This window comes from Grampus griseus (genome assembly GCF_964374135.1).
Source record: "Grampus griseus genome assembly, chromosome: X".
Lineage (NCBI taxonomy): Eukaryota > Metazoa > Chordata > Mammalia > Artiodactyla > Delphinidae > Grampus > Grampus griseus.
Window position 1 is genome coordinate 87,143,580 of NC_138999.1, and position 17,769 is coordinate 87,161,348.

The following is a 17,769-nucleotide window of genomic DNA, read 5'->3' on the forward strand; positions in this document are numbered from 1 at the left end:
TCCAAGTTTCTGTGGTTGAATTGTCTGGATTTACCAATTCTATTCCAATTTTTATTAACTGACAATGCTTAGCCCTCCAATTTTATTGAAAATAATTGGTAATCACCTGACAGGCAAAGGGATTGTTACAACAACATGCACTTTGTATTTTGAGTGGGCCTTTTGTGCCCTGTTAGCTTTTGTACTGTCCTGCATTCTGGATGGGTGAGATGAATACACCCTTTTTTGCTTATGTGGGAGAAGGGTGATAGTACAAGGGGAGGTGGGGAAGGAGCAGGCCTGAAGCACTGACTGCAGGTTGGTCCTCAGGTAAACCAATTGGAGGAAAAGCAAGGAATTAGAGTATCTGGAAATTGCCTCAGTAACTCATTCCTCCATATGCCAGTTTGAAGTTCATTGCTTCATCATGGAACCTCAAGAGATAAGGCAATTCATCTTAAAGTGGAGGGGGTCTTCTGGCCAGAGGTTCAGTATTTTAGGTCATAATGTATCAACTATTGTTGGTGAAAGTAAGCCAATTGCATTTGTTGGATCTAGACTGCAAACAACTTGGATTTGGAAACCTAGGTGGTATGTTTCTTGGCAAGATTCTTCCATAAAAATTCAGTAATGTCTGTTGGGTTGCCTCTAAGTTGTCCATTTATGAAGGTTATTCCTGTTGGGGTATTCTTTTGCCCTTCAACTGAGGAAGTAGTTTTTATCTTTAGGCCAAGATAATTAGTGCCATCCAATTATTAATACCTCAGTAGGTGGCAGTGTAAGGGTCAAAAGCCTGGGTTTAAATCCTGGCTGTAATTTACAGTGAATAAATACCTACATCAGGGTTGTTGGGAGGATAAAAATGAGTCACTACACCATATGCGTCTAGAATAGTGCCTGGCACATAGTTCCAATACAGGCAACAGATACTGCGGGTTTGGTTCCAATAAAGGTAGTCACCAAATTTTTGGTTTTTGCATATAAAACTTACGTTCAAACTATACTGTAATCTATTAAAGTTTGCGATAGCATTATGTCTAAAAAAACAATGTATACACATTAATTTAAAAATACTTTATTGCTAGCCATCATCTAAGCCTTCAGAGAAACAATTTTTTTTTGCAGTAGTAACATTGCAATCACCATGATAAATATAATAATAATGAAAAAGTTTGAAATATTGCAGGAATTACCAAAATGTGACACAGAGACAAAATGAACAAATGCTGTTGGAAAAATAGGGCCAAACAGACTTGTGATACACGCAGGGTTGCCACAAACCTTCAATTTGTAAAAAAACCCCAAAACCAAAAAAACCCCACAGTATTTGTGAAGTGCAATGACATGAGGTATGTCTGTAAATTATTATTTTACTTATTATATTATTAAGCTATTATTTTCTCAGCAGTTTACATTAGGTTCAAAGGCTTTTCCCCAAAAATGTTCTCCAGATAGCTTTAGAAGTGGTAATCATCACAAAGCTCAAGTGTAGCCTGTGCTCAGCAACGGGAGAGGCCACAGCAGTGAGAGGCCCGCGTACAGCAACAACAACAAAAAAGCTCAAGTGTAGAAACTTTTACTCAAAGAAATAAGAACAGCTGAAGGTGGACAAAAGTGGGGTAGTCACTTTGGCAACAAAATAATACATTTTAAAGGAAGCATTTTAATGCAGTCTAGCTTGCTCTTTCTAGCCTAAGCAAAACAGTACCTGTGGGATTTACTTGAGTTTTTAAACTTGAAGTCCATTCATAAAACCCAAGCTTCCTCTTCACAGGGAGGAGCTGCGTGATCAGACAGTCAGGATTACAGGCCAGTCCTTGACCCAGGGAAGTAACAGAGATGGTGTAAGAACGAGGTCCACCAATCTCCTGCAGGTTTACCATAGCCACAGCCCAGGCTAAGTTAGAGAGAGGGCGTTCCCACACCTCAAAGTTGTCCTCCTGAAAAGTAAGCCAAGAAAATAGGTGTGATAGCTTGGTAACTAGCAATAAGCTGCCTTGTTAGTTGTGGCATTAAGTCTTATAATCAGAACTATCGAGCACTTCTAGGAAAAATTAGCACAAGGGAGCCTCATTACTGATTATGATATCAAGATTAAAAAAAACATTCTCAAAAGATCAGTGCAGATCCTCCAATGTAACAGATTTAGGTGCAAGACAGACTTGGTACTTGGATATTAAACCATCTTAAAATACACACCCCAGGCTTCCCTGGTAGCGTAGTGGTTAAGAATCCGCCTGCCAATGCAGGGGACACGGGTTCGAGCCCTGGCCCGGGAAGATCCTACATGCCATGGAGCAACTAAGCCCATGTGCCACAACTACTGAGCCTGAGCTCTAGAGCCCGTGAGCCACAACTACTGAGCCCGCGTGCCACAACTACTGAAGCCCACGTGCCTAGAGCTCGTGTTCCACAACAAGAGAAGCCACTAAAATGAGAAGCCCACATACTGCACCGAAGAGTAACCCCCGCTCGCCGCAAATAGAGAAAGCCACGCACAGCAACGAAGAACCAAAGCAGCCAAAAATAAATTAATTAATTAAATAACTTTATAAAAAAATACACACCCCAAATAAACATTTGGATAAATTGTAAACTAAAAGGCAGGAGAAGATGTTCCTGGCCAATTCCTAGTTTGTCCCATAGAACATTATTTACTGTACCTTTCTAAGCCGGTACCCCTGCTTGCCCAAGGGGTCCTGGTTGATGGCAATTACATCCTTATCCTGAAGAAGGGCTTTGGCTTCAAGGCAGATGTGTCGGAGGTCATTGGACATGAGTAATGGAGCTGCCATGATAGCCCAGAGGGCCATCTGAGTTATTTGCTGATCCCGGCTGAGGCCAAAGTTGCCAATCACCAACTGGGACAAAGAATGAAGAATTCAAGTGAGGGACTTCCCTGGTGGCACAGTGGTTAAGACTCCACACTCCCAACGCCGGGGGCCTGGGTTCGATCCCTTGTCAGGGAACTAGATCCCATATGCATGTCACAACTAAGGAGCCAGCCTGCCACAACTAAGGAGCCTGCAAGCCGCAACTAAGGAGCCCACCTGCTGCAACTAAGACCTGGCTCAACCAAATAAATAATAAATAGATTTTTAAAAAAAGAATTCAAGTGAGATAAGACAAAACATTCTTAAAGTTGCCTAGACATACAGACAAGTCACCTTCCAGGGCACCCTGCTCTGAGTACTCTCACATAAAGCCTGCTCCCAGGAACTTCTCCCTTCTGATTTATCTTGAGTGTCAAGTAGGAAACAGGTCCACTGCAGGAGCTTGAACAGGAGGGCTCAGTTTCTTACCATATCTGGATCATTCCAACCTCCTGGTCCTGCGACAGGAACAATGCTCTCCTGGTTAGAAGTTGTCCAGTCCAAGATACTCCTTATACTTTGCCAAGAATCATAAACATCAGCAAAATTTCTCCAGTGATTGCAGTACTCTCGGATTTCTGTGTAATTGGGCTGTGAAAACAGAGATAACTCCTCTGTTTACTTTCTACTAATATTCTTGTGATAGGAAAACAATCATGTTTAAAAAAGGCTCTTGTAGCCTCTTTAGTTTACAGATTAAAGGTCTCCATGAGGAGAGCTAAATCCTTATTATAATGGAATTTCGTTGTAAGAAGTTTGCTTCAGAAGTAGGCTATATAACTTAAAATCTTACTTAAAATGGCTTTAACACTGTTCTTGCTGGAAATTTACCAAACGGTAACTAGGTACAGTAGTCCCCCCTTATCTGCGGGAGATACATTCCAAGACTCCCAGTGGTTGCCTGAAACCGCGGATAGTACCAAACTGTATATATACTACATTTTTTCCTATACAGGTATTAACCAGTGGGTAGCGTACACAGCATGCATACGCTGGACAAAAGGATGATTCACGTCCCAGGTGGGATGGAGTGGGATGGTGCGAGATTTTATCATGCTACTCAGAATGGTGTGCAATTTAAAACTTATGAATTGTTTATTTGTGGAATTTTCCATTTAATATTTTCAGATTGCAGTTGACTGTGGGTAACTGAAACTGCAGAAAGCAAAACCATGGATGGGGGGACTACTGTACTGGGATTATGGAAGATTTTAATTTTTGTCACACTTCACTGTATTTTCAAACTTTTCCAAAATGAACATGTATTTCCTTTTATAATCAGAAATAAATACAACGATCTCCTAATATAATATTGTAAATCAACTATACTTCAATAAAAAAAAACTAAAATGATTTTAATAAGTAAAACCTGCAAATTACACAGGACTTAGCAAGCATATGATAAGGCAATTTGAATCCTAGGCATATAATTTGTTGAAGGAATGAATAAAAGTTTGTAGATAGGCAGGTGGGATATCTGAGGTTTAAGATGTTGAGAAAGAGGTGAGAGAATTTTGCAGAGATTAGAAGGAGACAACAGGGATTCATTCCATAAATAATTATTCAACACTTACCATATGGTAGGGATACAGTGATAAAGTCAGACAAGGTCCCTGCCCTCCTGGAGCTTACATTCTAATGGAGGAGACAGACAATAGGCAAATCAACAAATAATTCCATATAGTGCTAAGCCCTTAGAAGGAAACTGAATAGGTTAACATGATAATGAAGTGGGCTGATTCAGGATATAGTTTGTAGATAGTACTAAGAGGATTGCTGGTGGATAGGTTGGGAACCGAGAGACAAAAGGAAGAATCAAAGATGACTGGCTTCCCAATTGATGGTAGCTTAGTCTCCAATTATAGCAGTGGGGATGGTGAGAAGTGGGTGGATCCTGGGAGAGATGGTAGGATGAGAGTGTTAAGTAAGGTTGGGCTTTGACAGGGACCTTCGTCTCCTTTGTTCTTGAGTTCTGAAAATCAGCAAGGCTCTATTGGATTCTGTGCTCACTAGCTCACCTTAAAAATGGGCCACATATAAAGGGGCCACTCACAGGAGTACACAATGCTTCTGCCAGTCCTGTTCAGGGCCAAGGACATGTGCTTATAACCTGTATGAGAAAACAATGTGTAAAATAAGGGAAAGAAGGGAATTTCCAGCTGGGGCTGTATATTTTTAAAAGAGGCTGCCTGGAAGGGCCATGTTTATATTTTAAACCAGCAGCAGAGACAGGTGACTGCTCTGTGCTTACACTGTGCGTAGTACTGCACAGACTGCTGGGATTGTTCCAAGGAGACAGTGTGGGATGGTGCATATATTGAGGAGAGGCAGGAATGAAGATGCTCCTCTCTCTGTGACTGTTTGACATTCTGGATGCTTTTCCAAGTGATGGATGGAGAGTTACAATTACTATTTGTAATTAACTTAGAGCCCTCTTGAATTAAAAGTGCATGGTATTAGCTGTGGTTAGGCACATGTGGATTTTACATGTGTGAATGAACAAATGCATGGACAAACTGCAAGAAGAGAAGAGGCAGGAGCTCTGGCACATTGAGAATAATTATTTCCAGTATTGTGACTGGGTATTTCCAACGTGAGGATTAGTACTTTGGATGCTCAGCTACCTTGGCCTCAAAGTTCTGCCCTTTGCTCATGGCTAACTAATAAATCTTTTGAATGAAACATACCATCTGCCAAATGTTTTATACTGTCACAGTAACAACCGTCAAATTTTAGCAGATCTACTCCCCAGTCAGCAAAGGTCTTGGCATCAATGTCATAGTATCCAAAACTCCCAGGGAAGCCTGCACAGGTTTTATTTCCAACATCTGCATAAATCCCTAGCTTCAGTCCTTTGCTATGGACCTGAAATGAGAGAAAAGAGTCACCTCAGTAGAAGGGCAATCATGAAGTAGAGAGAACCACTCCAGGCTGGAGGCAGAGACCAGTACACTTCACCAGGTACTGGGGGGCTTTGCCCCCATCCCAAAACCCCCAAAATTATCCAGATGAGTTTGTTGGAAGATAAAGAGCAAAGTCTCCAATTCTGCTGAGTTCAAACTATACATGTAACTATAGCATAGAACTGAAGGGAAAGTTTTCAGTTGCTCTAATCTTCCTCTGATGGGATCTTTTTTTGTTATAAATTTATTTATTTTTGGCTGTGTTGGGTCTTTGTTGCTGTGCGTGGGCTTTCTCTAGTTGTGGCGAGCAGGGGCTACTCTTTGTTGTGGTGTGCGGGCTCTGATGGGATCTTAAAAGTTACCTTTTCAGGTCAATGATAGATTTATCTGGACAAAGACTCTCCTTAACCAAACCTTAGGCCCCTCTGAAACCTCTTCTCACGTAGGCCTCTACCTTGGTCTTCCGTGTCCAGTTTTAGCAAGAATCCTGTGAAGTCATCTCCCCACCTTTTGATATCTGATCAAATTCCTTATGCCCCACCCTTGATGTCCAAGTCCTCAGCCTGCCTTTAGCAAGAATTCCCCTCCTCCTGATGTCTCATCTTAGTAATTTTCCATCCACTGACCCCCACAATCTGCTCGTTGGCTATAAAACCCCACTCCTCTTTGGTGTATTTGGGACTGAGCTTGGCTCTTCCCCCCATTGCAGTAGTACTGAATTGTACTCAGTATCACTCTTCACTACCTTTAACTAGTGTCCAGCTCTATTACTCTTTAACAATCTCCAGAATATATCCCTTCTATCTTCTAAAACTCTAGTTTATAGTACCACTGTGATAGCTGCTCAAAGCTTATATGGAAATACATGCACACATGTCAAGAACCAAGTTCGTTTTTCCTCCTAGAGAATTCACCTGTTTCCACAAAAGGAGAACTCCTTCAAGATGGGCCTCAAGAACTATTGCAAAACATAGATCTGCTGATGGGATGAAAATTCCACCTGATTAGCCTTAGAATCCATTGTTTGGATAACAGCAGCTATTTTACTTTCTAAGTGTTTCTGAGCAAGCTTAGGTACAGAAGTGCTTATAGTCTCCTGAATGAAAAAGAATTATCTATAAACTCACATAATTAGCGAGGCGGCGGATCCCACCAGGAAAGCGTTTAGGGTCTGCCTGAAGTCTGCCTTCTGAATCTCTTTCGGGAGCCATCCAACAGTCATCAATGCAGAGGTACTCATAGCCTACATCCTTCCAGCCATCTGAGGCCATGATCTCAGCTATCTGCAGAAAGAGCTTCTCACTGAAAGAGAAATTCCAAGAATCATTACAATTCATTAAACAAATGCTTGGGTACTCCTATTTGTTAAGCATCTTGGGGTTTTGCAATTTATTTTTCAACCCAGTAATAATTTGGCAGTAATCACAACCAATGCAAGGTAAACTGGACTAGGCCCTTTTTCTTCTCACTCCTTTCCCCTCTACCCTAAGAACGCCAAACAATTAAAAGAGGAATGAGAAATACATGAAATTGAAAAGGCTATTAGAATTAAGAAGACAGTTTACTAAAGTAAAACTACAAAGTTAACATAATCAACAGCTTCTTTAGATATCAGCAATGACCTATTCGGAGAAAAAGACACCATTCACAAGAGAAACCAAAAAAGCAACAGATAAAACCTAAAATACCTAGAGGTAATTTTAAAATTATGTGCAGGGCTCATCTGAATAAAACTATGATGTTCCCAAATTATTTGGATAAATGGAGAGACATTCTTTTACTCTTGAATAGGAAAACTCAATACTAAAAAAAAGGTAATTCTCCCTATACACTTCTAGACATTTAATAAAACCCTGGACAAACCCCCAAAGGACTTTTTAAGGAACTTCGCAACATGACTCAAAAAGTTCACCTCAAAGATTAAACAGGTGAACAGTCTACAAAATGTAAATGAAGCTAGTGTAGTACCATTAGCATTAGAATACACAGATCAATGGAATCAAAGAGAAAGTTCAGAAAGAGATCCTTCCAGCCATTTGATACCATGAAATTTAGTATATATTAAATGTAGTACTGCTTACAGGAGAATAAAGTCCAGATGGATTAAAGATTTAAATACTTTAAAAACACATAAAAATACTAGTACAAAATATACATGACTATGTTATCTTCAGGTAGGAAAGAACCTTCTCTGCATGATGCCGGAGCCAGAAATAATAAAGGAAAAACCTGATGTTTGACACATAAATATCAAAACCAAAATACAGCAAGAACCACTGTATTGGGAATTCCCTGGTGGTCCAGTGGTTAGGACTCCACACTTTCACTGCTGAGGGCCCAGGTTCAATCCCTGGTCAGGGAACTAAGATCCCACAAGCCGTGCAGCGTGGCTTAAAAAAAAAAAGAAGAACCACTGTATTCACAACATATGATAGACCAAAAACAAAGAAAAACCAAAACGTAAACAAACAAAAAGAACCCCAAACATACCAGATGGAAAATAGGGAACTAACAAATTGCAGAAAAGAAACCATGCAAAGAGTCAATTTAACTTTTAAAGCTCTTATTCTGTGCCAGGCACTCACTCTTTAATTTAGAAAGGGTACTTAGTTTGCCCAAGATCACCTGGCTAAGTAATAATAAGCTAGAATTTGAACCCAGGCAGGTAGACTTCAGTCTTGTGGTTAACTGCTCACAACATAAACGTGATCTCATTTTTATTGAAAATCACTTTAAAAGAAATCTGTTTTTATTTACATAGAAAAAAATTGAAAGGTCATATATTAACATTTTAACCATGATTATTTCTGGGTGGTGGAATGAGGGGAATCTTTATTTTTATTATACTCTTCTTTACCATCTACAATTTTTGCCATGATCATGCATTAATTATACAATCAGATACAAAAATAAGACAACCACCACTTAGGAAAAAAGGAAGAGACAAAAAAAGAAATATGTGATGGCCATAATTTACCCCAGGGTCACGATGGATGGATTTAGTCTGAAACTTAGCAAGCCAATTAATTGTCATGTTTGACCAACATCCTGACTTCATCTGTAAAGACATTCATAGGAATAACTTATGGCCACTGGGATGTTACCATGACCGCTGCTTACAGAGGGGCCTTTGCAACAAGGGTGTCTTTATTATGTTTTAAACAATATCTATCAGTGATTCTTAACTGTTTCTAGGTCACGGATCCCTTTGAGAATGTGAACAAAGCTCAAGATCCTCTCTTCAGAAAAACATACATACTCATATTTGCAGATTTGCATTAATTTTCCCATGGATTCCAGGTTAAGAACATTTCTTCTATATGCCTAATTGAGGAGTCTGGTACTGCATTGTACTTTGTCCTTTAAATGGGTTATCTAATTGAAAGCCAACCTGTGTGAGATAAGAACTATTTTACCTAACCTCAGAGTCGTTCCCTGAGATGAGTTGTTTTCCCAATTTACAGACGAGGGATGTGTGGGTCAGAAAGGATCAATACCTGTCTTATCCACCTTCCACAGATAAAGATCCTCCACTTCAACCTTCCAAGCACATGCCATACCCAAGGGCTACGGGGTGGGGAGATCTCAGAGACTCCGTGGTCACTCTAAATTCCCTCCAGTTACAGCCAAGGAACCCGTGACCCCAAAAGGGGAAGAAACGGCACTCGTCTTAGTCCTCTGTCTCTCCTACTCACCACAGCTGTCCTCACTGCTAGTACCCGGCAGAGACAGAGCAGCAGCTCTCAATAAGGGTCTGAACGGAACTGGATGGTAAATGGAGAAAGTCCTTAGTTGGATGATCAAGCAGAGAGAGGTGGAGAAGCAGAGGTCGCTGGCCGGACTCCCACGCCAAGAGGGGTCACATGGAGAGAATTTAGGACTAGTCCCCATCCAGGGCAGTCTGCTGGGGATAAAAAAGCAGCAGCAACAGGGGAGCTCTCCCTCGGGCTCAAATTTTTTCGCTGAGACCCTCCACCCCTCCAAACACAGCCAGACAAATACACGGAAAGACGAAGGGAAGCGGGTACCCAATATCGCTGATACCTGACACAGGAATCCGGCTCTTCTTGGCAGTTCACGTTGCACATGAAGCGCTCCCAGTGCAGCCAGCCCATGGTAGGGGTCATCGCCAAGCCGTTGTCGAGGGCCCGGGCCCCAGGGAGCCCCCAGAGAAACAGGGCCAGGAAGCAAAAGGCCAGCACGCAGCCCAGCCGCCGGACTCTGCTCACCAGCTTCACCGTCGCTGTCATCATGCAGCACAGATTTCCACGAGTCACCTGGGCTTTTAAATTTAACCTTAAGAGCTAAAAAGGCAGAGGCGGCCCAGGGAACCCGCTTTCGTCCTCATCACCAATCACCGGTGAGTTATTAAGCCCTGACCCGATTGTTTCTCCGGCAACTGGGACGGTTATCACCAGAGGCGGACCAATGACCAGTCATAGAAGACGCGACGCCACCAACCACTCTCTCTCTTTCTGGATATCGACCCGCCCTATTTTCGTACCAGAAGGAAGTGCGGCACTTTAATAATCCCGAGTTAGAGCCGAGCGGTGCTCACGTGACCCAGATCTCACATGACGTAGATCCTCACGTGACCAAACGCTTACGTGAGCAGAAGTAGTTCTGGTCGTCGTCTACCGTCTCGCTATAAGCCGTTTGAGGGAAGAAAGAGGAAAATTATCCGGTATCGTTAGAGGTTGGTGTGTGGGTGGGAAACGGGGACCCGGGGGTGGTGATGATGCAGACCAAAGCGGGGTCCGCGGGCCGCCTCCGCCTTTTTCGTTCCCTGCTTTCCCCTCCCCCGCACCCCCCTCCCCCCATCTCAGTGCCGGGAAGCCGCCTTTGCTGCGCCTGGTGGGGAAATGGTGGACGCTCGTGACTGTGTCTGTGTTTTTTGTATATCTATCTGTCTGGGCGGGTCTCAAAGGACCCTTAAGAGAAACCGTAAGCTGGAAAGCATTTGAAAACCACGTCCCTGGATTAGGAAAAACAGATCTTGAGTCCAGTGGCCTGAATGCTGGTCCGTCCATTCAGGCACCCAGTCTCCAGTGCCTGATTGTCTGTCTGTCTGTCTGTCTGTAGGGGGAGGCACATCTAGGCAAATGCTGCGTGCCTGACCGAGGCGCCCAATGAATTTTTTTTACTGAATTAAATATTTAAATAACGTTTATTTTTCGGCTTATAACAATCTACGTGTTCAATTTTGGACTTTGGAAAAATAATAGTATGCTATAAATTTTTAAAAATACACGTAATTCATCACTCGGAGATAACTACTCAGCATTTTGGTCTGTAAAACATCTGTATATAACACACACATAAATGCACAAATTCTTAACTCACAAATGGAATCCTGGTTCCTACTTCAGGCAACAGAGTCCTCGTGGCCTTCCCAGGAGACACAGTGATGAAGCAGAACCTCCCTGCCACCACAGAGGGGATGTTAAGGCCTAGAGGGCTGCAGGGACATTAAATGGGATGGGTCGTCCAAGAGATAAGGCAAGCAAAAACCAGGGCGTTAATCTGTCACTCAGACCTAAAAAGGTCTATAGGAAGACTGTTATCACTGCACGTGCAGTGTTCTAGGTACATAATAGGCAATTAGTGAATGTTGACTTGACTCCTCAGTGTAGTTTTAGGGCAGTTAGTACACTTTGTACTTTCTTTCCAAGAGGCCCAGTGTTCCCAGACCATGTCAGATAAGCCATGCACATACAAAATTTGAAAATTTTATCAAATTTGCTATACTAAATCCCAGAAAAGTAAACATTTAAATTTGTTTTCTGTTATTTTTTTTGCTGAAATAAAAGTGATTACTCTGTAGAAAATTAAGAATGCACAAAAAATTGAAAAAGAAAGTTGAGAAAGCTATAAACCTACCACCTAGAGTAGCCACTATTAACATGTGACATATTCCCCATGCATGTACTTTTGTAACATTGTCTTTTTAATTCCAATTACAGTGACTTTTAAAAATTAAACTATTTAGAAGTATATAGGATAAACAGTGAAATTCCACTACACTCTTCCTACCTGCCAGTGTTCATTTTCTCAGAAAACAACTTAAATGCTTCCAGAACTTCTGTGAATTTGCATACATATATATGTGCCTGCTTATATTTTAAAATAAGCAGGATCATACTCTACATGTTCCTTCATTTAATATATTTTGGAAATCTTCCTAGGTCAGGGCAGATTTTTTTTTAAACAGCTGCACAGCATTCTGTTTTAAGGATAAAATATAATTCACTCAGCCATCCCCCTATTGATGGATAATTAGGTTTCTAATTTTCTGCCATTGCTAACAGTGTGGCAGTGAACATTTGTGAGTATTTCTGTTGACCAGGTTCATGGAAGGAATTCTAGCATGATCAAAGGATATGTGAACATATATCTTTTTCATAGTTGAGATTATAAAACAGTTATGATCTTGGGTCACTTAAGATTATAGCATAAGTAATTTCTCATGTTATTAGTTTTATAATTTTTAAAGTGTGTAATATTTTATCTTTCTTAGTAAAATACCTTTCAAAGAATATATAGCTCCATAAATCTTTGTCTGAATTTCAGATCCTCTCCTTAGGGCACATAACCAGAAGTGGGTTTACTGTATCAAAAGGTGTGATACATATTTCCAAATTGCTTTCCAGAGATACTGTATGAACTTTCACTCCTCTGGGAGTATATTAGTTTGTGAACCCTGAATATCAGTATTGACTTATCCTCCCTGCTTAACTTCACTATGTTGATGGGTGAAAAATGGCAGTTAATTCTGGTTTTAACTTGTATTTCTGATGACTGATGAGGTTTGAACATTTCCCAGACTCTTCTCCTGTATCTTCACATCTGTATTGCTGGTATATTTAATCTGTTAACCAAGTCCCACAGAGTCCACTGCTTTGAATGTGTAGATCATATCTTTCCTCCCCCCTTTTTTTAAACTGCTGTTGCCTTAGGTGAATCCCTTAACATATCTCTAAGAGACAGAGTTCTAACTGCTCTTGCTAGTGTCACCCCAATCCCCTCTGTGACTGCCACACTGTTGCCATGGTGATCTTTCTGAAAGGTTCTGATTACTTCACTCTCCTCCCCTCACTTTCCTTCTTTTTCCTCCCTTCACTTCCCTCTCCTCACTTTTCTCCCCTCAGTCCCCTGTTTAAAACCCTTAAAATGTCCTTAGCCTTTGTCTGTCTCAAAAGAACTCCTGGATCGATCTCTACCTAGTCAGCCTTATCTCTTGCCTTGCCTCCTTCTATTTTATGCTCCATCATAATTTTAAGAATTTGGAGATCCCTGAACCAGGTAGTCCTTTCATTTAACCATTCTATACTGATAGAATTGACCAACCAGTCCCTGCTTTATAACACCCTTTCACCCTGCACAGAATTATGTCATAGCAGGGATAATGTTTATTTGCCCTTTTTGTCTTTAGTAAAGATGTACAGTGCCTCTGTAGGACCATAAGCCCTTTCTGGGCTTATTGAACCTTGTATGCCAGAGCCAAGTACTGGACCTGGCAACTGAAAAATGTAAAATGAAGGTGTGAATGCTCTATAATGTCTTTTTTCCACTTACCTCTTTGGCCTTAATATTTCCGTGATTTTATTAATTTGTATGAGTTTTTTAATATAATGAGGATAGTATTTGTTGTAGGTATCTTCTGAAGTGTATTGTTTGTCTTTTATGTTTAATCTTTTGATGTAACGAAGTTTTTCATTTTTATGTAATCAGATATAACCATCTTTCTTGACGTCTTCCACTTGCCATTCACTTTGTATATCTTTTCATCTTTTGTATATCTTTTCTGACTATGTGTTTATATATGATCAACGTGGAAAACTTAGAACATACAGAAATGGCCAAAGAAAACATTCTCTGAAACAGAAAACTCCCATAATCTCACCGTCCAGAAATAGCCACCATTAATGGTATCCAGCACATAATAAGTATCAAATAAATAGTTGTTGAATGAATGACTTAGAAATTTGGTGAAGTCTTTTTGTTTATACAGATGCCTTACAAAAAAGCTATCAGCGTAATTGAGCTTTCTGTTAATAGTTTGGTTTTTTTCTCTTACTGTATTGTGAACATTTTTCCATGACAATTAGTCTTAATTTTTTTTCAGCTACACCGAAATTACACTGAACCGAGCCTGCCAGCAAGAGCCCAACAGTCACCATGATGCTGAGCACAGAAGGCAGGGAGGGGTTCGTGGTGAAGGTCAGGGGCCTGCCCTGGTCCTGCTCAGCTGATGAAGTGATGCGCTTCTTCTCCGATTGCAAAATCCAAAATGGCACATCAGGTATTCGTTTCATCTACACCAGAGAAGGCAGACCAAGTGGTGAAGCGTTTGTCGAACTTGAGTCCGAAGATGAAGTGAAATTGGCTCTGAAGAAGGACAGAGAAACCATGGGACACAGATACGTTGAAGTGTTCAAGTCCAACAGTGTTGAAATGGATTGGGTGTTGAAGCATACAGGTCCAAATAGTCCTGATACTGCCAATGATGGCTTCGTCCGGCTTAGAGGACTCCCATTTGGCTGTAGCAAGGAAGAGATTGTTCAGTTCTTTTCTGGGTTGGAAATTGTGCCAAATGGGATGACACTGCCGGTGGACTTTCAGGGGCGGAGCACAGGGGAGGCCTTTGTGCAGTTTGCTTCACAGGAGATAGCTGAAAAGGCCTTAAAGAAACACAAGGAAAGAATAGGGCACAGGTACATTGAAATCTTCAAGAGTAGCCGAGCTGAAGTGCGAACCCACTACGATCCCCCTCGAAAGCTCATGGCTATGCAGCGGCCGGGTCCCTATGATAGGCCAGGGGCTGGCAGGGGGTATAATAGCATTGGCAGAGGGGCTGGGTTTGAAAGGATGAGGCGGGGTGCCTATGGTGGAGGGTATGGAGGCTATGATGACTATGGTGGCTATAATGATGGGTATGGCTTTGGGTCTGATAGATTTGGAAGAGACCTCAATTACTGTTTTTCAGGAATGTCTGATCATAGATATGGAGATGGTGGGTCCAGTTTTCAGAGCACCACAGGGCACTGTGTACACATGAGGGGATTACCTTACAGAGCCACTGAGAATGATATTTACAATTTTTTCTCACCTCTTAACCCCATGAGAGTACACATTGAAATTGGACCCGATGGCAGAGTTACTGGTGAGGCAGATGTTGAATTTGCTACTCATGAAGATGCTGTGGCAGCTATGGCAAAAGACAAAGCTAACATGCAACACAGATACGTGGAGCTCTTCTTGAATTCTACCGCAGGCACAAGTGGGGGTGCTTATGATCACAGCTACGTAGAGCTCTTTTTGAATTCTACAGCAGGGGCAAGTGGTGGTGCTTATGGTAGCCAAATGATGGGAGGGATGGGCATATCCAACCAGTCTAGTTACGGAGGTCCTGCTAGCCAGCAGCTGAGTGGTGGTTACGGAGGTGGTTATGGTGGTCAGAGCAGTATGAGTGGATATGACCAAGTTCTGCAGGAAAACTCCAGTGACTATCAATCAAACCTCGCTTAGAGAAGGAGTACTAAACAGCAACAAATAACAGCTGTGCATTTATGGGAGTTGACTAGAATAGGAATGATGTCAGGCATATCCAGTATGATTGGTAGATGGGAAATATCGTTGATTCTGATCACTCTTGGTCAGCTAGCTTCCTTTTCTTTTTCCTCCCTCCCTCCCTCCCTCCCTCCCTCTTTCTTTCTTTCTTTCTTCCTTTCTTTCTTTCTTCCTTCCTTCCTTCCTTCCTTTCTTCCTTTTGCTTTCTCCTTTTTTTTTAAGAAAACAAACAAAAATTAAGTTTAACGGTTTTGCATTACAGGCTTGTGATTCATGCTTACTGTAAAGTGGAAGTCAAGATTGTTTTAAAATTTCAAGCTCAGTAATTTTGAACACTGAAACATTCACCTAGGATGTAATAACAAAGTTCAGTATTGACCATAACTGTTAAAACAACTTTCAGCTTTCCTCAAGTTAGTTATGTTGTAGGAGTGTACCTAAGCAGTAAGCGTATTTAGGTTAAAGCAATTTCACTTATGTTAAATGTTGCTCTTATACCACAATACACTGAAAACTTTGGATGCATGTTGAGAAACATGCTTTTCTGTAAAACTCAAATATAGGAGCTGTGTCTACGATTTAAAGTGAAAACATTTGGCATGTTTGTTAATTCTAGCTTTTCGGTTTAATATCCTATAAGGCACGTGAGTGTACACTTTTACTTTTTTTAAAAAAAAAACGCTCTGGGACAATTTTGAGATGTAATACCAATACTTAGGAGTTTGGTCATGTCGTTTGTATGAAATTCTGAGGCTTTGGTTTAAATCTTTCCTTGTATTGTGATTTCCATTAGATGTATTGTACTAAGTGAAACTTGTTAAATAAACCTTCCTTTTGAAAACTGGAAAAATCTTGTATAGCTTGATTTTTATTATGTTCTATCATATGAGCCATTTCTTTTATACAGTCCTGTGCTGATGAAATTTAAATTGTTTTTAATTATTATAAATATACCTTAGCATCTTTATAATACATTATTGCACATATCATTAATTATTTCTAAGATATATTCCTAGAAGTGGAATTGCTTAGTCAAAGGTCCACACATTTTTAAGTCTTCTGATTTGTATTGCCAGAAAGATTATGGTACTTTGTGTTTCCACTAGGAGTGTATTTTTTTAAAAAAATTTCCCCCATAGCCTGCTCAATGAAACACATTATTCTGCTTGATCTTGGCCTGTTTGTTAGTTGACAAGTGGCATCCCGTTATTATTTTAATTTGTGTTCCTTAGATTAATATTAAGATGGAGCATTTTTCTGTTTTTTTTCTACGTTTATCCTCACCACATCCACAGGACTATTGAGCTACTCTGGAGACATTGTACTTTATCAAGACAGCACGCTCCAAAATCCAAAGAAGTAAAGGCAAATAAATAATCCTCTTCCTTTCATTTAACCATAAGTTAGAAGATCTAAGACAGCTTTATATGTTTAAAAGAAGTAGGCCTATGTTATAGAAATAATTCAGTTTCCTCCATGAATTCATTAATAGTCTCTAAACACTATTCAAGGTTTTTCAGGGGGCATTTAAAGCTTGTTTTGTTTTCTTTGTTTTTTGTTTTTTTTGTGGTAGGTGGGCCTCTCACTGCTGTGGCCTTTCCCGTTGCGGAGCACAGGCTCCGGACGCGCAGGCTCAGCGGCCATGGCTCACGGGCCCAGCCGCGCCGCGGCATGCGGGATCTTCCCGGACCAGGGCACGAACCCGTGTCCCCTACATCGGCAGGCAGACTCTCAACCACTGTGCCACCAGGGAAGCCCTAAAGCTTGTTTTAAACCAATGGTTCTCAGACTTTAGTGTGCACTGGAATCATCTATGGGGCTTGTTAAAACATTGATTACTGGGGCCCACTCCTAGAGTTTCTGAAATTCAGTAGTTCGGGGGTGGTGCTTGAGAATCTGCTGATCCTGCAGGTCTCAAGACCATGTTTTGTGATCCATCATAGTTCTCTAATGGCTACAGGCCTATAAACCCTGAAATGGCAACTCTAGGAAGCCACTTCCTTCATGATCCCCGATTGCCCCTTACTTTCCTGTAACAAGTAGTTTAAGCTTTCTATGAAAGTATAAATTGCATTTGACTATTTATAATACCTTGCACCTCCCATGAGAACTTTGAAAACATGACATCTGGGATTATCTTACACTTCCGCCCATATCATGGTGGCCATTAACAACTCTCAATGACCTTCAGATCTGGACGCCCTCAGGTCAGTACCAGATGCACCTGAACTTTAATAGATCTTTTTGTAGATCTCGTGACTAGCCTGGAAATCCTTGGTCTCTTCAGAGCTTGAGGCCCAGAGAAACGCTCTGAGAAGGGAAGCAAATACCAAATTGGTAGTACCTGACTCCATTTTATTCACGGACACTTTTTTTTTTTTTTGCGGCACACGGGCCTCTCACTGTTGTGTCCTCTCCCGTTGCAGAGCACAGGCTCCGGATGC

General features: G+C 41.2%; 2 protein-coding genes across 3 annotated transcripts; one reads left to right on the forward strand and one right to left on the reverse strand.

Annotated features, from left to right (window-relative positions):
- Positions 1–1,068: 1,068 nt before the first annotated feature.
- Positions 1,069–10,124, reverse strand: GLA (galactosidase alpha). The gene is made up of 7 exons (XM_082681906.1): positions 9,800–10,124; positions 6,883–7,057; positions 5,540–5,717; positions 4,871–4,962; positions 3,282–3,443; positions 2,643–2,840; positions 1,069–1,919 (listed from the first exon to the last, which is right to left on the reverse strand). Exons 1-7 carry the CDS (start codon positions 10,006–10,008, stop codon positions 1,653–1,655), a joined length of 1,281 nt encoding a protein of 426 aa, XP_082538032.1. The 5' UTR covers positions 10,009–10,124; the 3' UTR covers positions 1,069–1,652.
- A 198-nt stretch (positions 10,125–10,322) lies between these two features.
- On the forward strand, positions 10,323–16,167 carry HNRNPH2 (heterogeneous nuclear ribonucleoprotein H2). Of its 2 annotated transcripts, none has more exons than XM_082680911.1 (2): positions 10,323–10,451; positions 13,881–16,167. In XM_082680911.1, exon 2 carries the CDS (start codon positions 13,934–13,936, stop codon positions 15,281–15,283), a length of 1,350 nt encoding a protein of 449 aa, XP_082537037.1. In that variant the 5' UTR covers positions 10,323–10,451; positions 13,881–13,933; the 3' UTR covers positions 15,284–16,167. The 2 variants fall into 2 exon arrangements, with proteins under 2 accessions (XP_082537037.1, XP_082537038.1); XM_082680912.1 differs by having other exon boundaries at positions 10,354–10,439.
- The last annotated feature ends 1,602 nt before the right edge of the window (positions 16,168–17,769 follow it).